At 39.6% G+C, this 20,934-nt stretch overlaps 1 protein-coding gene across 13 annotated transcripts in view; it reads left to right on the top strand.

Moving 5' to 3' along the window:
• The window catches only part of gramd1bb (GRAM domain containing 1Bb), a 126,877-nt gene that overhangs the window by 76,795 nt on the left and 29,148 nt on the right, over positions 1–20,934 (top strand). For 11 of the 13 annotated variants that reach the window (XM_088078691.1, XM_088078694.1, XM_088078692.1 and 8 more), the window contains one exon: positions 19,314–19,524. In XM_088078691.1, coding sequence (XP_087934817.1) covers positions 19,314–19,524 — 211 coding nt within the window. Of the gene's footprint in view, positions 1–9,812; positions 10,197–10,469; positions 10,695–19,313; positions 19,525–20,934 lie in introns of those variants that run through there. The other 2 variants (XM_088078704.1, XM_088078701.1) reach the window with 2 other exon arrangements.

A 20,934-nucleotide genomic window follows, 5' to 3' on the forward strand; every position in this document is an offset into this window, starting at 1 on the left:
GCATCTCCATCCATGTTTTTACCTTTTAATCAAGAATTTGCAAAAGGGATTTTTGAACATAACTCCAATCCAAAAGCTTCTTTTCAGCTTTTCACCTTGAAGGGGAAAAAAATCAATCATGGAACAAGTGATAATGATGCAGTATCAGTTCCCCTTGTAGATTCATTAGTGAGAGAACCCAGCTGAAATCCCACTCTTGTTATAAGTGTCTGTTATAGCTGCCTTCTGTTCTCCCAGGCACAATCTGCTACGTAGGCAAAATGGTGTGACCTCGAGGTCATTCCATCAGTCAATACCTCAATCAGCGCATTTGTTGTCCTGCGTGTTATAAACCAAGTAGATATAGCAGTGTATTTATCTGCACTGGATGCAGCGATTAATCTGCGCTAACTGGTTTATCGCTCTCCAGGCACTAGATTGAACATAATATAATATATATAATATAATATATAATAATAATGATTCTTCAAGTCTCTCGCAACATTTTTATAGTGCAGATGTGTTTGTTCTTTCTATTTTTTTGGCTGCTGAGAAATAGGGGAGAGAAAAGTCCAGAAATAAACAATTCACATAATAAGATTGAATTTAAGATTGCAAAAGTATCTTTACATGTAGAAAAATCAAAGAGAGAATAGTTGAGATTATGACTGTGATGTGATGCAAACAAAAATATTGGTCAAAGTAATAAGAAAATCTCGTGGGATGTACTGTCAGGTGATGTCAGGAGAAGCAAGTGTCAAAGAGTTTTCCGACTGGAAACCAGGCTTCCCTGTTGGGTGTATGTTTGTCACAGTGCATGCTGTGATTGAGAGGCATGGTGGGGGGATAATTTTGCAGTATTACTTAGTTGTCAGAAGACAAGACAGAGATAAGACGAAGAGAGAGAGAGAGAGAGACCATGTGTGTGCGTAGATGCGTGCGAGTGTGAGATTGCTCAGGATTTGGCAGTGGCCCCAGTGTGGGGATGTGTGCTCTTGATACGACATTTAATGTGACTTAAATCTGCACACAAACAAACACACACACATGCACTAGGACACAGATGTGCACACACAGCCAACAGCAGCAGCTGTAGCAACAGCAAGGCACTGACAGCAGGCTCGAGTTGAGGCTTACTCTCTGCACGTGGCACCGTGGACAAGCCTGTTGTTGCTGCAGGACAGTTGGACAGACTCTGAATGTGGACTTGCAAACATAAATGCCATGTCTTTAACCCAAACTGGTTTGTTCAGTTGTTCAGCTCCTTTATCTTATTGATCGCTGCCAATCAGACCATGTGACTGCAGTGTTTTCCCTGCTTCCTGTCACAGTCGCAGAGCAGTGGAAAATAGAGGTAAAACACTGAGGAGAAATCCTTAATGTCTGCCTTTACGTTAGGGCTTGACCTGAATATTTGGCTATTTGAATATTTGTTAATTGGGTAGCTGTTTGTTTTTCAATTTAGGGATTTAGATACTTTTTTTTGTTTTGTTTTGTTTGTTTGTTTTTTGGAGAGGCCGAATGTCATTTCAATGTTTGTGAGAATAAATTAATGAATACATCTTAAATATTAGATTTGTTTTAGTTAGTATGCTCTGCTTCTGTTTCACAGGGCTTTGTTAAGTTATTATGAGTTGTTTGTAAATCTATAATAATTTGACCTGGTGTCTCTCTCTCACCTGACGCTGAAACTGTCAGAGGTTGGGGTCTCAGGTTCTTCCTCACCTAATGGTGAAGCTGTGTGGTGCAAGGTTTCTCTCGCTCTCACCTGACGCTGAAACTGTTGGGGTTCAGGTGCGGATGCACAGTGTCACTCTCTCTCTCTCTAAAAAAAAAAGTCTGCCACCGCTTACCACTACCCCCCACGCCTACAGAAGTTTCAAATATTAGCCCAGAAAATGGTATTCGAGACAGCCCTACTTTAAATCCCTTTGAGACTGCAGATTTTTGATCATACATGTTGTCATGCAGACCAACAGCACTTCAAAGACTTTTGAAAACTTGCAGCATCCACCAACATATGCATGGCTGCTTCAGATCCCCACATGCAAACCAAACCCCCAGGCGCGTGCTATCCAATACCGAGCTGCCAATGTCTCTCTGGGCTATTTTAGACTGACTTGAAAATTGCAGCACCCAGGCCTCTGCACCAAGAAAATTAATCTCAATATGTAAAAGTATCAGAGAGGGAGATGGAGAAGAGCTTCTGCATTAACTGTAGGGGAACTGCTGGTCGATGAGCTACCTGGTCATCAGAGGTGATGATTAAGCCCCCTCCCGTTAGCAAAACTATATCTACTCGCTTTGAAAACAAAATCTAGAAATGTCCACAGCCAAGAATTTGTTAGGGACGGACAGAGAGGCTTGGAAGCAACTGCAGCCTCATAGATAAAACACTGCAGCATCAGACTGGGCCACAATGGACTTCCAAGTTCACAGTAGGGGCTCTGCAGTGAAGAGAAGCCGCAGAATTGTTTCCCTCCTGGCCACAGCTTATTAACTCTCTCTCTCCTTCTTTCTCCCGTTCCCTGTCCCCCCCTTTTTTTTATACTGCATCCTTCCCACAAGCCATTTGTCATCACTGATTATAGTCTGTATTGTTCCCTGCCACACTCTTCAGCCTTCTCCCAGTATGACCAACTATTTTTTCTTTCTTTCTTTTTTCTTTTCTTTTTCTTTAAGGAGATATGATTGATGAAGCATTGATTTTTTGTCCCTTTTAGGAAAATTCAGATGCTTGCATGAAATTTATCTGTAAAGGAAGTGTTTCTAAATTGGTATTATGTGTTCATGTTAACAAGGAAGACTGCTAGTATTGTTTTCTATTATTTATTTACACAAACATTTATACATACACACAAACATACAGATAGTTCACATATCTATATCACTAAAACACTGTAACAAATACTTTCTACCTCACCACAAGTCAAAAAAACCTCTAATACAACAAGAGACAAAATAAGAAAATGTTACTTTATGGATAGCATAAGATCATTCTGTATCCCAGGTTTTTGATCATTTCAGGATCTCCCATTTATTTTTATTCAACTTTTTTGTTTACCTTTTCATAATAAGTTTCTCTTGGGGATTTTCTTGAGGAAGGTTCTTACTGCCTGAGTTTTTGGAAAATATACTGAATAGATTTTCAATGGCTGTATTTGCATTAATAACAACTGTAAAAATTTAGACTGGTAGGAACCAGTAACTTTATAAACCTTCGTCGTGTTGTCTGGAAATGTCAGCAACAGGTGCAGGAGGGTACCTTAAATATCATATTTAGACCTGAAAGTGAGGCATCTGTGACTAAATTTATTTCAAAAAGGCAAAGAGCAAAAAATGACCCAAATGTTGACAAGAAATTAGTGAAAAGGTACAAGAAACTTAACTGAAATTATAGTTTTTAAAAAATAAATAAAAGAACTAAACAGGAAATGACCTGTAAAAATTGTTAAATTTGTATAATTTTTTTTCTATAACCTAAGTTTAAATATATGATTCAAATAATTCTAAATTTAGTTTACTTGATGTTTTTTTTTCCCTAAAGTTTTCTCTTTCTCTTTACAGCTAATTTTCAGGTCATTTACCAGACATTTCATACCAAGTTGCTAATTGCCCTTTTCTCCATGCTTTTGAAGAAATCAGATTTTCTCAGGTTGCATAGGTTTAAATGCTTGTGAAAAGTGTCTGAACACAGCATAAGAAAACTGATGTCGATCCAGGTTTCAAAGGGTTAAATAGAGTAGCAGGTAACCTCGGCCACCAGTTTATGAATGTGTGCGTGATGGGTGATAACGACTCGTCGTGTTAAAGTGCTTTGAGTGGTCAAAAAACGATTAGAAAAGCGCTATACAAGTGCAGGACCATTTACCACTGACATCCCCGCAGTATTTGACGAGTTGAATTGAGGACGTGTTGGCTGTGCTGTGGGAGGAAACATTCCTGTTTCTCTCCGCCTCTGTTAGCCTCATCATTAATGGACTGGAAGCTGCATTCAGGGACAGACAGTCGTGTGTACCTCTCCCTAATGGATGTCTGATGAAAAGGCTTCACGCTGGCGTTCCATACACTTGTTTCTCAAATGAGGCCTGCCCAAAAAAAAGGACAATTTCCATTAAGCACAAAAAGAAACTGATCCTCTCCACTCTATGTCTTGACCCCCTAACATCATAAACCATCAAAGTAGCTTCCTGTTTACCAGCCCATTAAAGTACAGTAAACATTCACACATTTCTGTGTCACTTACTGGTAATTGTTTTCATGACATCTGGTAGTTGTCTGTATTTAATTGCTATCTGGTGGTAGCTTACTGGGTAAAGTGTGTACCATTAAGGTGGAGTGTTTACCACAGTGGTTCGAGTCCGGCTCAGGCCCTTTTCTGCATTTCATCCTCTCTGTCTCCCTTGCCTTTCCTGGCTCTCTGTCACTGTCTAACTAAAACAGAAAATGCCTAAAATAATCTAACAAAAAAGGAATCCATATTTTACCTTATCTACATAGCTTTAGGCCCACTATGTTTCATTAAACCTGCGTTCTGTGCTAACAGCTAAATGTGAAAAGTGATATCAAAACATTCAATGACACAGGATTTAGATTTTCCCTTTTTGTTTATCGAGTTACATGTTTTCTTTTTTTTTTAAACTTGTTTGAGTATTGACAAATAACTGCTTGGCAGTGGTGAGTGAAAGTTATACTTGTATAAAAGTCACCTATAAGAATATTACTTAAGTAAGTTTCAAAAGTAATTTTGTTATAAGTATTAAGTAAGTATTGAAAGTTTTTAGAATTTTGAGAATTATGAAGTTCATTCTTCATAACATACACTACCTTAAAAATTGAGCCTACATTACACTTTAAAAGAAAAATTAGGTCTTTTTTGCAACTTAAACAAACAAATTTCAGGTTTTCCTTCCCTCCCATTCCTTCAGTAAAGTTATTATACAGAAAAAAAGAGAAACATATTTTTTTAGCACCTACTTGAGGCACTTTTTTTTTGCTTATTTTCAAAGTTTTTGAGAGAAATCAAGCCACTTTGCTCAGTTTACAAAAGGTTAATTGATTATCAGAATACTTGAAGATGAATTTACAGTTTGAGTAATCAATGAATGAATCAATGCAGCTCTGATTCTGAGGATATAATTAACCACAGCCTAGCATTTGCAATATAACACCAGTCATTCCCCCTTTTTTTACAGCCATTCCTTCAGACATTTTTGCCTGTGTGGAAGCAGCGTGCCACGCTTTCTTAATGCGACAAGTGTTAAATGTTTCTATCCCAACACTAGGATCTCATACTCGCACTCTCTTTCTCTCAAGGTCTGACCTCTCTCTGCCTACTGCTCTTTGTCGCCTAGCCTGTTTCCTTCCGCCTATATATCCCCTACAGATGGCAGTGGCTGTGTCCCATGCCACTGGGACAATGTGTCCCACAGGGGCTTAATCCGGTTGCCAGTTTCCTGTCCCCTCCTGCCCCTCTCTGACATCTCCACTGAGTCCTTGAATTACCTCATCAGGCCGGGTAGTGCTCTTGAATTTAAATCAGTGTGTTTAATTATAGCTGCTTTTAAAACAGGTTCTTGGACTCAGAGGTACAGCAGGTCATAGAAACCCAAAAACTGTTACAGGCTTTGGTTGCCACACATTGAGGGTAATTAGGCAGTTTAATGAAGCCTGGGACTAAATGTTATAGTTAGCTCATGTGATTTGATTTAAATAGTTTTAGCAAAGGTGCTGACATACAGTGGTTTCACATTGTACTTGCTTATTTTTGTACTTTACTGACACACAGAAATCAACACAGAGATTGGCGTGTCCTGATTAATTCTGTCAATCTTCTAACTTTGAGTCAAAATAGAGATATCAGCTGTCAGTGACGCACTGGTCACTCCTCTTACTCCAAACATGTCCACAGCAAAGTGCACTTAAACTCCCGGGCTTTGTAGATAACTAATTGTGTGTGTCAGTGCTTTATGCAGCAGCAGCAGCAACATCCCTTCCAAACACACAAACACACACACACACACCCTCCCACAGCTCTCTCTTTTTGCCTCCAATTGGGAACACTTCAAGTGGCGGTGCACATGAATGGCTTGACGGGCTGCCATGGCAACTGCACGGCCGAGACACAGTCAGGCTGACAGACATTTCCAACCTAGCCAGGCGTCGCCACATTTGATGTCACCATGACAACTCAGTAAACAGCACGCCTTCCTCTCAAAAAGATGAAGAAATTTGCCAGAGTCTTTAACATTCGGGGTGTGTTCTGCTCACATTTAATAATGAATTGATAAAATATGAAATTGAAACTACTCAAGCCTGTCAAGTCTGTCAGTCATCAGTGAATAATAAGAATGAATCAGCAACTAAATGCCCGTGGGTGTTCATTACAAACCATATCTCTGAGTGTGCGGTCAATTTGACCATCTGCGTGTCCGCTGGGTGCAACAACAAAGAGAACAGAGGTCCCCTAAGTAGGTCAGTTGTTGGTGTGAGGCTGGGCGGGCTTATCTGGGCACACAGTGGTTCGGCTCAGTGGACCAGCTCCCTTTGTTCCACAGCACAGCTCCGCTCAGCGCTCCCACAGAGGCAGCCAGCATTGCTGCAGCCCCGGGGTCAAGTCTTTCCAGCAGCTCAGCTCAGGGCTCCGTTTGCTTCTTTATAGCAATACAGAGGTGATTGCTGACTGTGGGCATCTTTATGTATGTGTGAATGGATCGACTTAAAATCAGCTTACTTTTCAGTAAAACTGTTTGTCTGATGATTTGATTTTAACAAGTAATAGTACTGATATATAATAGCACTGATAAGAATTGTGTTTCTTGATTGCATATGGAAACACCAGTTAGTTCAACACTGTGGTAAATGTATAATCCATAACTACCATAACCATAACTCTAAAACTTTCAGGGTATGGGTGACATTTTTTTTAACCTAGGCCTCATTCCCAAAAAGCATTTTATCACTCAGTTAACCCCTTGAAACCTTAGCAAATGGGCATCATTTCTTTCAAAAACAAGGGAAGAAGGCATCGACCAACGAAAGAAGAAATGACCCAAAAAATTAGCAAGAAATTCGTAATAAGTGCAAAAATATTACCTGAAATTTTGTAATAAAAAAGTTAGTAAAAAATCAACTGCAAAAGGTTTTTGTACAAAATTTTAAAAATGTAATTGTCATAATTATAAATATATTTTTTCCCTATACATTTTCCCCTAGCTTTCCTCTTTTACTTAGACTTTTCCCCAAGCTTTTTAAAAATAATTGTCTATATTTTCTTGCTATTTGTGAAACATTTATTACCAAAGCACTCATTGCTTTTTTCATATATTTTTGAAAGAAATCAAACCTATTTGCTCAAAGTTCAAAGGTTTTAAATACTTGTGAAAGGTGTCTAAAAGCAGCACAAGACAAGTGATGTTGATCCAGGTTTCAAAGGGTTAACCAAGATACTAAATACTAAATGAAGGATTAACAATACACCCACAGACTGTTCAATATGATGTTCCAAATGATAGACAATTTCCTTAATGTTTTAATTTATATAAGTGACAGCAGACATTTTGCCTCGTTATAGTTGGAAACATGGGCGTGATTATACTCTCATAATAAAGAGTTGGAGAAAAAGTCAAAAATTACTAATTTATGCTTAGCTGAGGAAGAAAAGTTGATGTATTGATAAAAACAATGTGCAGCAAAGTGCAATGAAAAAAGACATAAATATTTAAAAATCATGATGCGCATGATGTGACTATAATGTGTCACTCAAGCTTCCACTGGAGAGATGAAAAGTAGAAAACATCAGATCTGCGTGCAGCGATGAGGAGACTGTAACCTTCATCAGATGAATGCAAATTTGTACGGCATGGTGTGGCATTTTCTATGACAGTTTTTCTGGACATTTGTTAAACTTTTTTACTACATTTGGACTTGTGTGACAGTGAGCTGGTAAACTCAATGCCAGGCTCCTGAAACAGCTAAATGGAATTGATCCCTTAAACATTTTATAATGTGCGTCTGTGCTTTTAGTGCCGTGACATGTCAGAAGGCCAAATCTGTTACGACTAGAACTGCCACAAAATAAAATACCAGGTTTTGATAATTCACTCAGGTTAAACATATTCACATAAAAAACAGTAAATTATGTGAGTGTCTTGAAAGTGTCATAAAATGTAAAACTTTTTAGTAGGTTCCTCTGAAATTTACATCACCTTTCCCATATGTATATAACAGAGGTAGGACTGAGTCATGTTTTTAAAGTCTCAAGGAACTCTCTAGTCTTTGAACTTAAGTCCCAAGGCCTAAACTTTGAGTTTAGAGTCCTAAACAAGTGATGATGCTCTCTTCACCAAATTTAATGACATTTTCACATCAGAGTAATAATATGTAGATTTACAAAATTCATAAATGCTTTAAATGCTATGTAAAATTTGAACTTACTAGTTAAATGAGTTTGTGGAAGTTGTTGTGTCTCCATCTACAATTTTTGATCCGCACATTTTGCATACTGCAATATATATGTTTTATTTTTATTTTTGTACAGAGACAAAATAATATTTGGTGACATTTTTTCCAAATGCCACTAAGTAGCATAACATTAGTTCTTCGTGGTTCTCTCCTGCAGCTTGATTAGATGTTGTCAGATTGGTTGAAACAAAGTCGATCTGGGAAATTTAGTGTTGACTTGCTGGGACTGAATAATGTTAATGACAGTTGATTTGGGAAATAAGGATAAATAAATTGATTTGTGGCACGTGTTTGGAAAGCCATTAAATTTGTGACTCAAGCTTGACTTGAGTCCAACTCATGTGACTAGTCTGCGTCTCTGGTATTTAGGAGCACATGTGGTTATTGCAAAAGTTGTTCCCTCAAATACAAAATAATTATCAGTGAAATCCACTGCAGTAAGCACTTTACACTGCGGCAGGAATGACTAATGGCCAAAGTTGCACTTGGCGAAGCATTAAAACGAGTTTCATTGCCCTGGGGCTCTGAAACCTGTACAGTTTTAAATAGAAGCTAATGATGCACAACAGATAATATTTCATCTTTTCTTTCATTTATATTTACTTAATGGACAATGCCACACAATTAAAAAGCAGTGACCTCAAGAGACAGTGAGCTCAAAGAATAATTTTAGTTAATATTGGTTTTGTAATGGGGCTTTTGTTGTAATTATTTGTTGGAAAATGGCCAAAAGTTAAGCAATACTTCTACTTTTTTGATATTGTTTTGACTTGTGCCTGAGATACATTATGTTCTAAATTATATTTCTTTAGCTTTTTTTTTTTTATTTTGTAAACCTTAGAGGATTGTTCTTTGCATTTACTGTTGCTGGTTTTGGACTGCTAGTTAATTTCTAGCTTTCAGAGGAAGTTTATTTATGTGAGAGTGTGTGTGTGCGTGTGTGTGTGTCTGTGTGAAACCATTAACTGTGTTTACCACAAACCCTGGTCTGGCTTATTGTGAGATTTAGAGGGAGCTTCGCATGTAAAGTGACCTGAAAGCTGGTGATGTCAGCCGTCCATTCATGAAGCACATGAATAATTGAGGAAGCAGCAGGCTCAGTGCACCAGCACCAAGTCGAGGTGGAATGCAAAGTGAAAGCCATCTCTTTCCTCATTTGCTCTGTCTCTAACACACCCCTCTCTCTCTCGCTCTCTCTCCGTCTCTATCCACTTGCACACTCTCCCTCAATCTCTTCTCATCTATTGTCAGTCTGCAACCGTGAAATTCTGAGAACGAGGAGCAGAAATCGCGAGAGAGGAGTCTTGCTTGGATACAAGCTAACGCAGTAATCAGGTGGATGATCCAACGGCTATGAGAGCGGAGGAACAAAAAAAGGAGGAATGGAAAGTGCAGGTTGCTAGAAAGAACGAGAGCTTATCAGCCTCAATTGGACAAAAGAGGAGAGAGTGAAGAATAGAAAGAGAAGACACCTCTCCAGCTTCAGTGGTTTCCCTCCGTCTGCCGGGAAAACACGCTCTTTTTATCTCCCTCGGCTGCGTCCGCTTCCTCCTCCTCCTCTTTCCTCCCATCCTCCTGGCATGCTACACAACTCATCCGCCCTCCTCCCCTTTATCCCTCATCCCCCTCTCTTCTCTCCTTCCCCCCCTTCCTCTCCTTCCTCTCATGTCTCATCCACGGCTCCTGCTGCGTGAATGAAGCCATTTGAAAAGGGCTGATCGCTGCGGAGCGGCTCTCTACATGGCTACGACCAGGTTAGTGCTGAAACAACAGCCTGCCTACCTGACTGCATTCAGGCACAACAACATGCATAATGATTGTGTTTGGTGAGATGTCAACATTTAGAGGGAGAGTCCAGGGAGGACGCAGCTGCACCTCAGACCACCAATGCCTCTTCTTTGGCAGGTGGTGTTAAGGGGGATGTAAGCTGGTTATTAGGAGATCAGAGCTGGCCGAGGAAGATCAGTGGCCCTAAGCCTGCTAAAGAAAATCTCCCTGCCTGCCTCTCCCATCTTTTCTCTCGCTCTCTCTCCCCATTTCTCTGTCCAGCTACCTTTCTTCTCTTCCGCTGAGAGAGAAAGGAAAGTGCAGTGCGCGGTCCTTGAGATGATCCGCTGGATGAACAGCTCATTACTTGGGGCTGCCTACGAGGACATGGTGGTGTTTGAGTGTGTGACGGTAGCCAACGAGGGCTGCCGCTGCCTTGAGGGCTGCTACGGCGAGGTGTTGAGGGACTGTGTCTTTCAGCAGGGGTATGGCGGGCTCTGTGATGCATTGACTAGAGTGTGTTTGTGTTTAGTGTCGGAGTGGATGGGTGGGGTAGGATGACTTTGATTATATAATACATGCAGTTCTTGAGTATGTTTAAATGTGGATGTAGTATTTGGTAGATCAGGTGTGTGATGTTTCTAAGTGTATTTCTGCATTGTGTGAGTGTATGTGCTCCATGTCCACATGCATGCCTCTGTGTACGGTGTTTGCATTCCTGTGTGTGCATGTGCAGTGGTGGCTGGCGAGCATGGTGTTCCTCATGGTCTTTTCAAATCAAGCGGAGCTGAAGGGTCACTGCCAGATGGGTATTTTCCAGGGTCAGCAAAACTGTGAAAACAAGCGGGGCCCTCAGAAAGGCCCGGAACTCTGTTCTATTGTGAAGCTGAACGATCGGACAGCTTGAGCCGGTTGGATTTAGAGCTTTAGAGCTTATTTAAAGAAAAGACTGTAACAAAGTGACACAAGCAGCATGCTCATTTCTCTTTTATTTTTTTCCTTCCTCTCTATGCGTAAGAACTTGACCTACTTTGAGCGACATGTCGGGGCCCTGTCTGATCAACACCTTAAAGTCTGTCAGTTATCTGTCTGCCTGTGTAGCGCGTTGTAATCCACATGAGGTCTGTGTTCAAGCCTCTGGGACCAATGCCTCTTGCACAGTTTGCAAATGAACATGCTCTACAATATAAAGTGTTAGATTTTACTCATTTAATAATCAAGTGAAATGTTTACAATGCTAGATGCAGTACATTTGCTGATTTAGTGTCTGTAAATGCATTATGGACCATGATATTTTTTTATTGCACTAAATTATAGGGTGGGGGGAAAAATCGATACAGCATAGTATCACAAAATTCTGTGGCAATATTGTATGAGTACATGGATGCCAAGTATCTTTTTTTTAATCATAAAAATTATTAACATTGCAAATACAAATTTTGTAGCCCATTAGAATGATGAAATCTTTTTTTTTTTTCAATCCATACATTTTGCTGCAATAAAAACTGATGAAGAGCGAAACCTGATCTTTAAAACTTTATCTCATGAGATAAAACAATGTTGACAAATTTCTCCATTAGGGCGAGAATTTATACCTGAATTACAATATATCATAATGCATGTTATCGCAATACTCGGCATATTTCAAAACATTTAAAAGTGCAATAATATTGTATCATGACGTAAGTATTGTGATAAAATAGTATTATGGGGCCTCTGGTGATTCCTACACAGGTTCCCACACAGGTTTCACATTTACGGCGGGCCACCACAATTAAAACAATGCCTCCACATATTCATTTATTTATTTATTTAATTCTTTTTTTTTGTTGAACACTAGGGGAGTATTTCTTATATTTACCTTTTGTCATTGATTGCACAACACTGTCGCAGGGCAGAGCATACTCCTGGCACAGACGGAGAAGCAGAATGCCAGGAGGAGTGAGAGTAAAACAGAAATCTGCTTCTGCAACAAATGCTCCTCTTATCCATTGATATGATCAGCATTGACCGTATTGACAGATAAATTATCCACCCTGCGACTCAAACTCCTCAAACTGCTGCTGAGGAAACACTGCCTGCAATGCGTTCATGAACCCGCAGAAACATCTGAATTCAGAGACACACATAGATTCTAATTTTGTGGGACACACTTGCCACCCCTACTAAATTACAACACTATGTAGCAAAATACATTTAATGATTTCTGTAAGTGTAGATTTTAAAAATATACCATATAGCATTGATCCAATATCAAGTTTTCTTAAATATAAATCGATGTTTTTGGGGTGTTTTTTTTCTTCAAAGAATTAGTTTTTACACCCTCTTTTTTTTGGAGAAACATTATTTAATTTGGCCTCGGCTGGTGATGAAAGCGGGCTCATGCTACCAGGATCAGCCAGTAGCAAAATTTAATTGCAATAGTCAGGTTTCAACCTTTAGAGGGCATGTATATGCATATTCCTAACACAATGTTTAGATTTTTTTATTCTTTGCAATCAAATGTCAAAAGTTGGACTTAAATCAAACAACAATACTACTAAATATCCATATATATTGCTTTTCAGCAGAAGTAAGTGTTCTGGGGGTTTAGTTCATCTTTAATTCAGTCAAGCAAATTACTTTGCTTGTAGCCTATAATGTAACAAAAGAATTTACTATTGCTCACAACTACAGAAAAATGTGTTATTATTAACATATTAATACCCACCAATTTGAATGATGATTATGCTGTATCAAGATGTTCAGAAATCAATCATTAAATGTGCAAAAATGTCCTGATGGTCTGTCACTGGGCCTCCCCGCTGTGTTTCCCGCTCAGACAGCATCTCTAACAGCAGAGCTGGTGAGGTATATATAGTCACTCTCTGAATATTTAAACCACTCTCTCTGTTCCCTGTTGCTATAGTGATATTCTAAGCTGAGCTTTGTTTGAGCCTCATAGGTGTGTGGGCGGTGCTCTGAGAGATATGGCTTTTTAATTGTTAAAATGTTTGTCAGCTCTCCCTGTCTACAGTGTATCACTGAAACTAAGTGTAAGCCGCAGTGTTCGGATCACCTGGTCAATGCAACTCAATAACTCATGTGAGCGGTTCAGAAAACAACAGTTTTGATAAGTAAAGCACACTTTCCACTGACGCTGTTTCATTTATATATCTGATTTTAATATAGTGAATTTAGATAGAAGAGAATGTTATTATTTATCGTTACAACCCAGTGCAGGTTTTCCTTTATGGGATCAAACATGCCATAGGTTTGAAGACATATATCTGTGAACCGTTGGGTCAGTTACTCTGTAGCTGAGGAACTCATTGTACTTTTTCATGTGATTCTTCTGAGCATCAAAGTCCAGAGATAATGCCCCAGCAGGTATTTTATGTCGAACTCGTAGTGTTCTGTTTCATGAAGCTGTTACTAACAAAGCATCTGTGATAGATGCTTTTGTCTGCTCCTCTGCAGGCGAGCGTCAGCAGCATGTTCGCTCTATCCACACCACCACGCTGGTTCAAAGAGCAAACTGTTGTGTGAATGACTGATATCGGGCTTAGTCATTCATATGCTGATGATGGATCCGTGTTCCCATTGTTTACTGCCGTGTATCTGGAGAGTCGAGGTGATCCGTGAATTCCTCATCTGCTAAAAACAGCAAGTGGGGGTTCCTGTACCGGGGAAAGCCTATAACTGCATCTCTTTCTGCGAGAAGTATGAGAGATGATCCTCTCTGTTTAATTTTTTAAATCTTTTATTTCTTAAGTTGTGGCTTTGTTACCCAAACATACCTCTTATTCATAATATGTTGCTACTCAGGCAAACCTAAAAGAGCTTTACAGTTATTAACAATTTGAAGGACAATAGTAAAGAAAGATCAACATTACAGACCTGTAGAGAAACCACTGATGCACCATGCTCACAAAACTCAGGTCAAACTGTCAAACTAGGCAGCGCTTTATCAAATAGGCAAAATTCTGTTACTACATCGCCTATTTCAGAGACACATTTTAGTGTACCATCTAGCTGTAACTTTAAAAAGTTTATGACTAGAATAAGTCTATACAAATGTGTCAAGGGGCATTTTGGTCCGTGCCCATTGTTAACAGCCACTGGGAAGTAAGAAATGAACTGAGAGGTTCTGGAAAAATTCCCAGATGTGAACTACTGCACCTTTTCATTCATTTGTTCATTCATTTTCTATTTGTTTGTTCATTCGTTCAACTTTTATTTTAACTCAGAGATACCTTGAGGTAGAGACATAATTTCCAATATGGCAGAGTAGTACTAGTATATGAGTACGGAGGAAGTGTCAAGTGTGTATGCTGACTGGGACATCATTAACCCAGCCAGGGTATGATGTTTGATGGGGTTTGTTTGTTTGTTTGTTTGCAGAATTTCAAATATACAAAATGACAAAGAAAGTAGCAGTATTCAGTGTTGGGAGCAGCAAAAATCAAACAGACTTGTTTGAAGCCTATGCACAAAAAGGTTAAAATTTCACAATAAGAGAGCTTCACTGGTACATCTTAAAAAGATGCTATCTTTGTCTCTGTATTTACTTGTTTATGTTTGTGTGCTGCACATACATTGTTTGCAGGACAACATGCAGTTTTTTGAGAGTTAGGAACACAGTGTGTGAAGGATGTCTGTGTTATCTGCCAGATGTTTGCATCTATGATTGCATCATCTCCAGATAATTGTTGGGCTGCATGTTCAAATGTCCTTGGGATGAAGTGCAGTTTTCAAAAACTGGTATCCAAAACAGTTTAGATATTTTATGAATGCAACCATGACCCTAGGATAAGATGTTATGGATGGATAGATGGATGGATGGATATTATTGATACATGTATTTGCACACTCACCATGATTTGAGACACTGGTACTGAGAAATGTTGACGCCCTTGTCACGTTGTATCTGTCCTGGTGGACGAAGCCAATTGTCAACATTGTGTGAAAAGTTACTGACAATCAGCTTTGAGCCTTATCACCACATCATGTGTATTCACCTTTCCCAATAAGGTTCACAGGTAGAGGCGGCTGTTTTTAAATAGCTCTTTGAACCGACTTGTGCAGTATAATTGGGTTTGTAGGTGATGCTTTCATGCATGATCAATTAATCAAAAAAAACCTGTTGCTTGACCCCAATTGTAAATGAATGTGTTCTTTCTTGGAAGTCAAAATTTGAAGTGTTTGACCCAACTGTAGCTGTAATTGGTTGTATAAGGTTATTAGAGAAAGAATGAAGTTTAGTGATACAATTACTTTTTTATTATTATTCGCATTGCAGAGCAACTCCTTGTGTTGTCTGTCTGAGAATAGTATAGAGACAGAAGGACGCAGTACTGAAAGATCATCCGATAGAAACCCCTATGGCTGTGACAGTCATAGTCACAGTCCCTCTCTTGCTTCCCATAAGAGATAAAGGCCAGCAGTTTTTAGTGGGGCGAAACCGGATGGGTCTCTGAAATGGTGACAACTGGGTTTTTTTTAAACCCCATCAGGGAGATTTAAATGGCATGCAACCACAACTATCCAAAATAACTGTGCTTTTACATCCAAATATTATGAAACTTCTTTGAGTCAAAGACCATCTATGCTGGATTAAAAGACACATATCATCTCTTATAAGGTCCCATTATGAGCCTGTTAAATCTGTGAAAAAATGTACTTTGAAGTACACAAAATGTCCCTACAGTCTGTACTTTTTAGCACCTCATTCATTTTAGATGGACAAGAACAGCGACCTTGAACAAGACACAACAGCCGGAAGCAAATATACAGCACATTAGTAAGCCACCCACAGCATATGATGAAATTATCCTGGGAGGAGACAACACATTTTATTAATGTTTTGCTCCGACCGAGGAGAATTGTGGCAAGAAATGGTTCAGTGATATTAGACAAACAGAACCTGAGGGCTTCCACTTGCCAGACATGGAGAGGATTTGGCCACAATTTCCTCTCTTATATCATGCATTCAATCTGACCACTATTGAATTTTTTTCACATTAAAGCCTTACACTGTGTTTATTATTTTTGTAGAAGCAGCTTAAACCACGCAGGTCACCCTTTGATTGTGGCATGGACTGGACAGATGGATAACTAGAGCCAAACAACAGTAGTCCTTCACAATAAAATTGTCTTGTTCTTCTTGATTGTTATTGACACATCCCCCAGAACAGCTTTTGTCCCACATCAGTATGGCCAAATTCAAAGTCTCCCAAATTATCTTACACTACACCCACTATACTGCCCTCTTTAGCTGTTTAAAATCAGTAGTTAAATGTAGTACTCTTGATCAAGTGAGTATCCTGATATAGTCTCAGTTCATGTACCTCTTTTGTATGGATATTTCCAAAGATGAAGAAATTTGTGCAAAGTGTCTCTTTTTGCAACTTTTTTACATTTCTCAAACTTTGTTTCAGGCTTATATCTAATTTGTTGCCATGAAAACACCTCAAATAAGACCACCTCTGCTTACATCTTTAAAAAAAATAATCTTAAGCGATAACCTTTTTCGAGGGAAAGGGACTAGTTCACACAACAAACACTATATTTAATGATTAATGTGAAAGTTATTTAGGCCATAATCTGTTAACAGTTCATTCATTAATCAACAGGATCTAGGTGGCTTATCACTTCTTCTAAACAGTTTAAGGGGCACAGTCACACATAAGCAAACGCAGGCGAGCGACTATCACCTGCCAAGGTGATATTCGTGCTGAATCTGGGCAGTGCCTGACATGACGGACACAGAAAGGTGACTTGCTACCTCATGTCAGCTAGTTTTATAATAAATACCACAAAATATCCTGTTATTTGTGCATTTTCAATTTTCTGTCTTATCTTCTTTCCTGACTCACTGCCAGCGATGCAGCATCTATCATGTGGGGCAGTTTGTAATTTTCATTGCCAGTATCATACTATATCGGTGGGTTCACCCTTTGAAACCTGGGCAAATAGGCTTGATTTTTTTCAAAAACATGGGGAGAAGGCAATGAGCATCTTAAGAAGATATTACCTGGAAAATATTTTTTAAAAAAATAGTAAAAAGTACAAAAAATAACCTGAAAATTAGCAGTAAAATAAATAGAAAAACAAACCAAAAAAAACAGGGAAGTGAAAAAAAAATTGAAGTCGATCCAGGTTTTAAAGGGTTAAACATGGTACAAAAATGAATGTCTCCTTCACAAATACTTCTGTGCTATTGGCTGATACTTCGACTTTACTAGTCAATGGTTGTTTGAGTTTTTTTGCCAAGGCAAATATTCTCCTGTGTTTATTTCACTCGTGTGATGGTTTCCTAATGAGGGAAGCCCTTACCTGATTCATGAGTCTGCCACAAACCAAGCACATGAAGCTTGTGTTAGCAAGTGCAAGTGTTAACACCAACATGTGCTAAAAGGGATATTGATATTTTCACACCATCCACATCAACTTGCATGTGCACTGCTTCCCAGACAGTCTCCTGGCTCAGACAGAGATTATGATGCATGCTGAATACCAATGTACTCTGCTTTCTATCATCCTAGAGAGCATTTGTAATCTTCACACCCTGATGGATGGCATCCACCACCTAATGAACCAGAGATTCTTATAGAATGGATTAAAACAGTTATAAAGGCAGACTATGAAAGCTGCAGCTCTCCTCAAAGGAGCCATCTGGCATTCACCTGACACTGAGCTGTGGCAAAAGTGGATGTCTGCTTCATTAATGTCAAAAATTAATGTCTTTCAAACAGAGATTCCCCAGCAAATGTACTCCTAATCAGACTAGTGGGCACTAATCAGTAGTCAGTGCTGAGTGCACAGTGTACAGTACAGTCAAAATGATCATCCACTGAACAGCAGACCATTTGGTAATCATATAAATTGATGTCAGAGGCAGCATAACACACCAGGCGTGCATTATCTATCCCCATGCATTAAACAGATGTGATGGCTCTGTGTTGTCCTTGCCATTTAAAATCAACCAGCTCCTGCTAGAGCAGACCCTGACAGTCAGACAGAGGCTGTCAACGCTGCCCTCTTATGATTCACTGCACTAAGCCGCACCGAAGTTCCCAAATGTAACAGTAGATCAGTAATTCATGGCCACTAACAGCGGCCATTGGCTGGCAGTGACGTAATGGCTTGCATAACGCCATGTCAAGTAACCGTGCCTGCCGGGCGCACTGCCACTCAGATCACTTACAGGGCCTTTTGTTCACTTCTGTCATTGTGAGGAGAAGGCTTCTTGCTGAGCCATAAATGTGTGTGTGTGTGTGTGTGTGTGTGTGTGTATCAGAGAAGAGAGCGTCTAGTGCCGGATCACAGAGGCTACCTGATAGCAACATACGATGGAAGGACAGGGACTGCCTGTCTGAGGACGACAGTCGTTACAGTTGTCTGGAAAGCTGTGGGTCGAGATGTACATCCCCATGTTAAAGTTAGCACGTACCTCAGTTTGAGATAATGGAATCATATTTTATTGGCCGACTGATGCTCTCCTCCTGGCATTGTATCTCTGATCATTTAATCCTTGTTATGTCCTGCAAAGTGTCTTTTCTGAAGCCATGGAAACAGTTCAGGGAAATGGAGCCTTAATTATTGTAAGGCCTCATATTTTTTACGGGAAACAAACAGCTCAATAGATGCCAGGCTCGATTACATTTCTTCAGCAAATTGCAGATGGGCTCTAAAAATGAACATATTGATTTCTTTGTTGCTTTTGAAGTGCTGCATTAGTCAGAAATCCTCAGGTCGTGAGTCACAGCGTCTTACTACATTTGTTTTCCTCGCTGCTGCAGTTGCTATTGTTGTTGTTGTTGTTGTTTATTTCCAGTGTTAGCTTAACTGTCATTAGCCAGGTTAGCACGTGGTGCTTCAAGTCGTTAAGCCTCAAGTGATGTAAGCATGAGGAACCAGTGTCTGTGCCGTGCTGCTGTCCACACTGATCTGTACACTGTTGACCCTACCTTGCACGGTATTTACATTAATACATTCAAGGAGTTGTTTTTTTGTGTTGTGATGCACTTTGTCATTTTGAAGACAAGATTGAACTGTAACATGGATTTTTTTTGTAAGAATATGATTTCCTCATCCCTCTTTTTTTGTCTATTCTCTTTTAGCACTGCCAGTAACTCAAACAAGAGCACACCAGCCTGCTCACCAGTCCTGCGTAAACGCTCGCGCTCTCCCACACCACAGAGCCAGGAGGGTGAGAACATGGTGGAGAAGGGTTCGGACCACTCTTCTGACAAATCCCCCTCCACACCCGAGCAGGTCGTCCAGAGAACGTACTCCTTGCAGTCAGCAAGAAGTGGGGGCAAGAACTCAAAGGTGAGTGACCAGAAGATGATTTTTTTTTTATTTTACTTGTTTGACATTTGATCTGAAAAAGAAGGGTAGCTTCACAATTTGAAGTGTGGAACACTTTTAGCACTGTTTAAAACATATTTTGAAATAAGCTCTCAGCACTAAAACAACACTAAGTTCAAGAATGCCCAACAGTGAGTCCTTTTCACTGGAAAGAGACGGCGCTGTGAAGAGAGATTCCCAGTAGAGAACGACCATACGGCACTTTGTGCTGCACAAAGCTGCTCTGACGGTTTCACAGAATAGCTGATGTGAGAGACTTCACTCTGCAACACAAGGTGCCAATTTCACACACATGGATTTAGGTTAGACTGGTCAGGATGAGGCTTACGTCACTTCTCTAAAACAATGAGACCAAAAGCATAAACAGTACACATGATGACTCATCACACTTGTTGTACATTATGATTAGGCAGATATATTTGCTCATTAAAACACAGAATGCTTTACCGCTTTCTCTGACCAGTTTAGTTGCGCAGTACACATCAACATTATGCAAAAGCTAACACTGAACTCACAAACTCATACTGTTTTTTCTTTAATGAAAACGACAGTGAATGGACATATTCCATTCACTTTAAATCAGAGGGAAACTTGCATATGAGAGTGCATGTGAAACAGTTACACATCCTACATGTTAACTTGCAGTAAGACATAGTAAAATCAGGCCAGCAGCTGAGTGCTTATAGTGATTTTATAGCGATCAACGAGATGCTGTGGCAACTCTTGCTGTCACATTTGCATTCATTCATAAACTGACTGCAGAAGCACGTCAGAGTCGGCCCGGCTGTATTTCTTTTTCCCAGTCTAGTGACGCACCAGCTATGATTGGTTATTGACTTGTACATACTGGTATGTAAGTTGTGAGCTGCAACTTTCACTCTTCCCCGTCAGGAGAGATTGCACCCTCCTCTCCATTCCAGCCTTTCATTTTGACATTTCATGTACTCCCTAAGTCTTTTACTCTCTCTTTGCTTTCCTACACCTACAATTTAAACGAGTTGTGTTTAGTTGAGTTAGTTGATAATTGCTCATTTACTCAGTATAGAGAATGTGAAGTTGACCTCATGCCATGTCGATTTTTTTTGGACAGGGTTGTCATCAATATATTTTTAAAAAACTAATTACAATCAACAATTAAAGCAGCGTTTCCACCAAAACACTTCCGGTATAGTACCCTTAGAACCATTTTGTAACATGTACAGACAAAACTGTTTTGCGGTTCCACAACCGACATCCTCTGAAACGTAGGCAGGGTTGTTAGCTACTTGCCCTCACCGTAAATCCTCTTCATCAGCGATGTGGTGAAAGACTGCACCTTTGTGATCGTCCATGAAATGGGGTTTGCACTCAGACATTTTCAGAGCTAAAAAG

Source organism: Plectropomus leopardus, chromosome 6, assembly GCF_026936395.1.
Source record: "Plectropomus leopardus strain MGB_pleo_1.0 chromosome 6, ASM2693639v1, whole genome shotgun sequence".
Taxonomy (NCBI): domain Eukaryota; kingdom Metazoa; phylum Chordata; class Actinopteri; order Perciformes; family Serranidae; genus Plectropomus; species Plectropomus leopardus.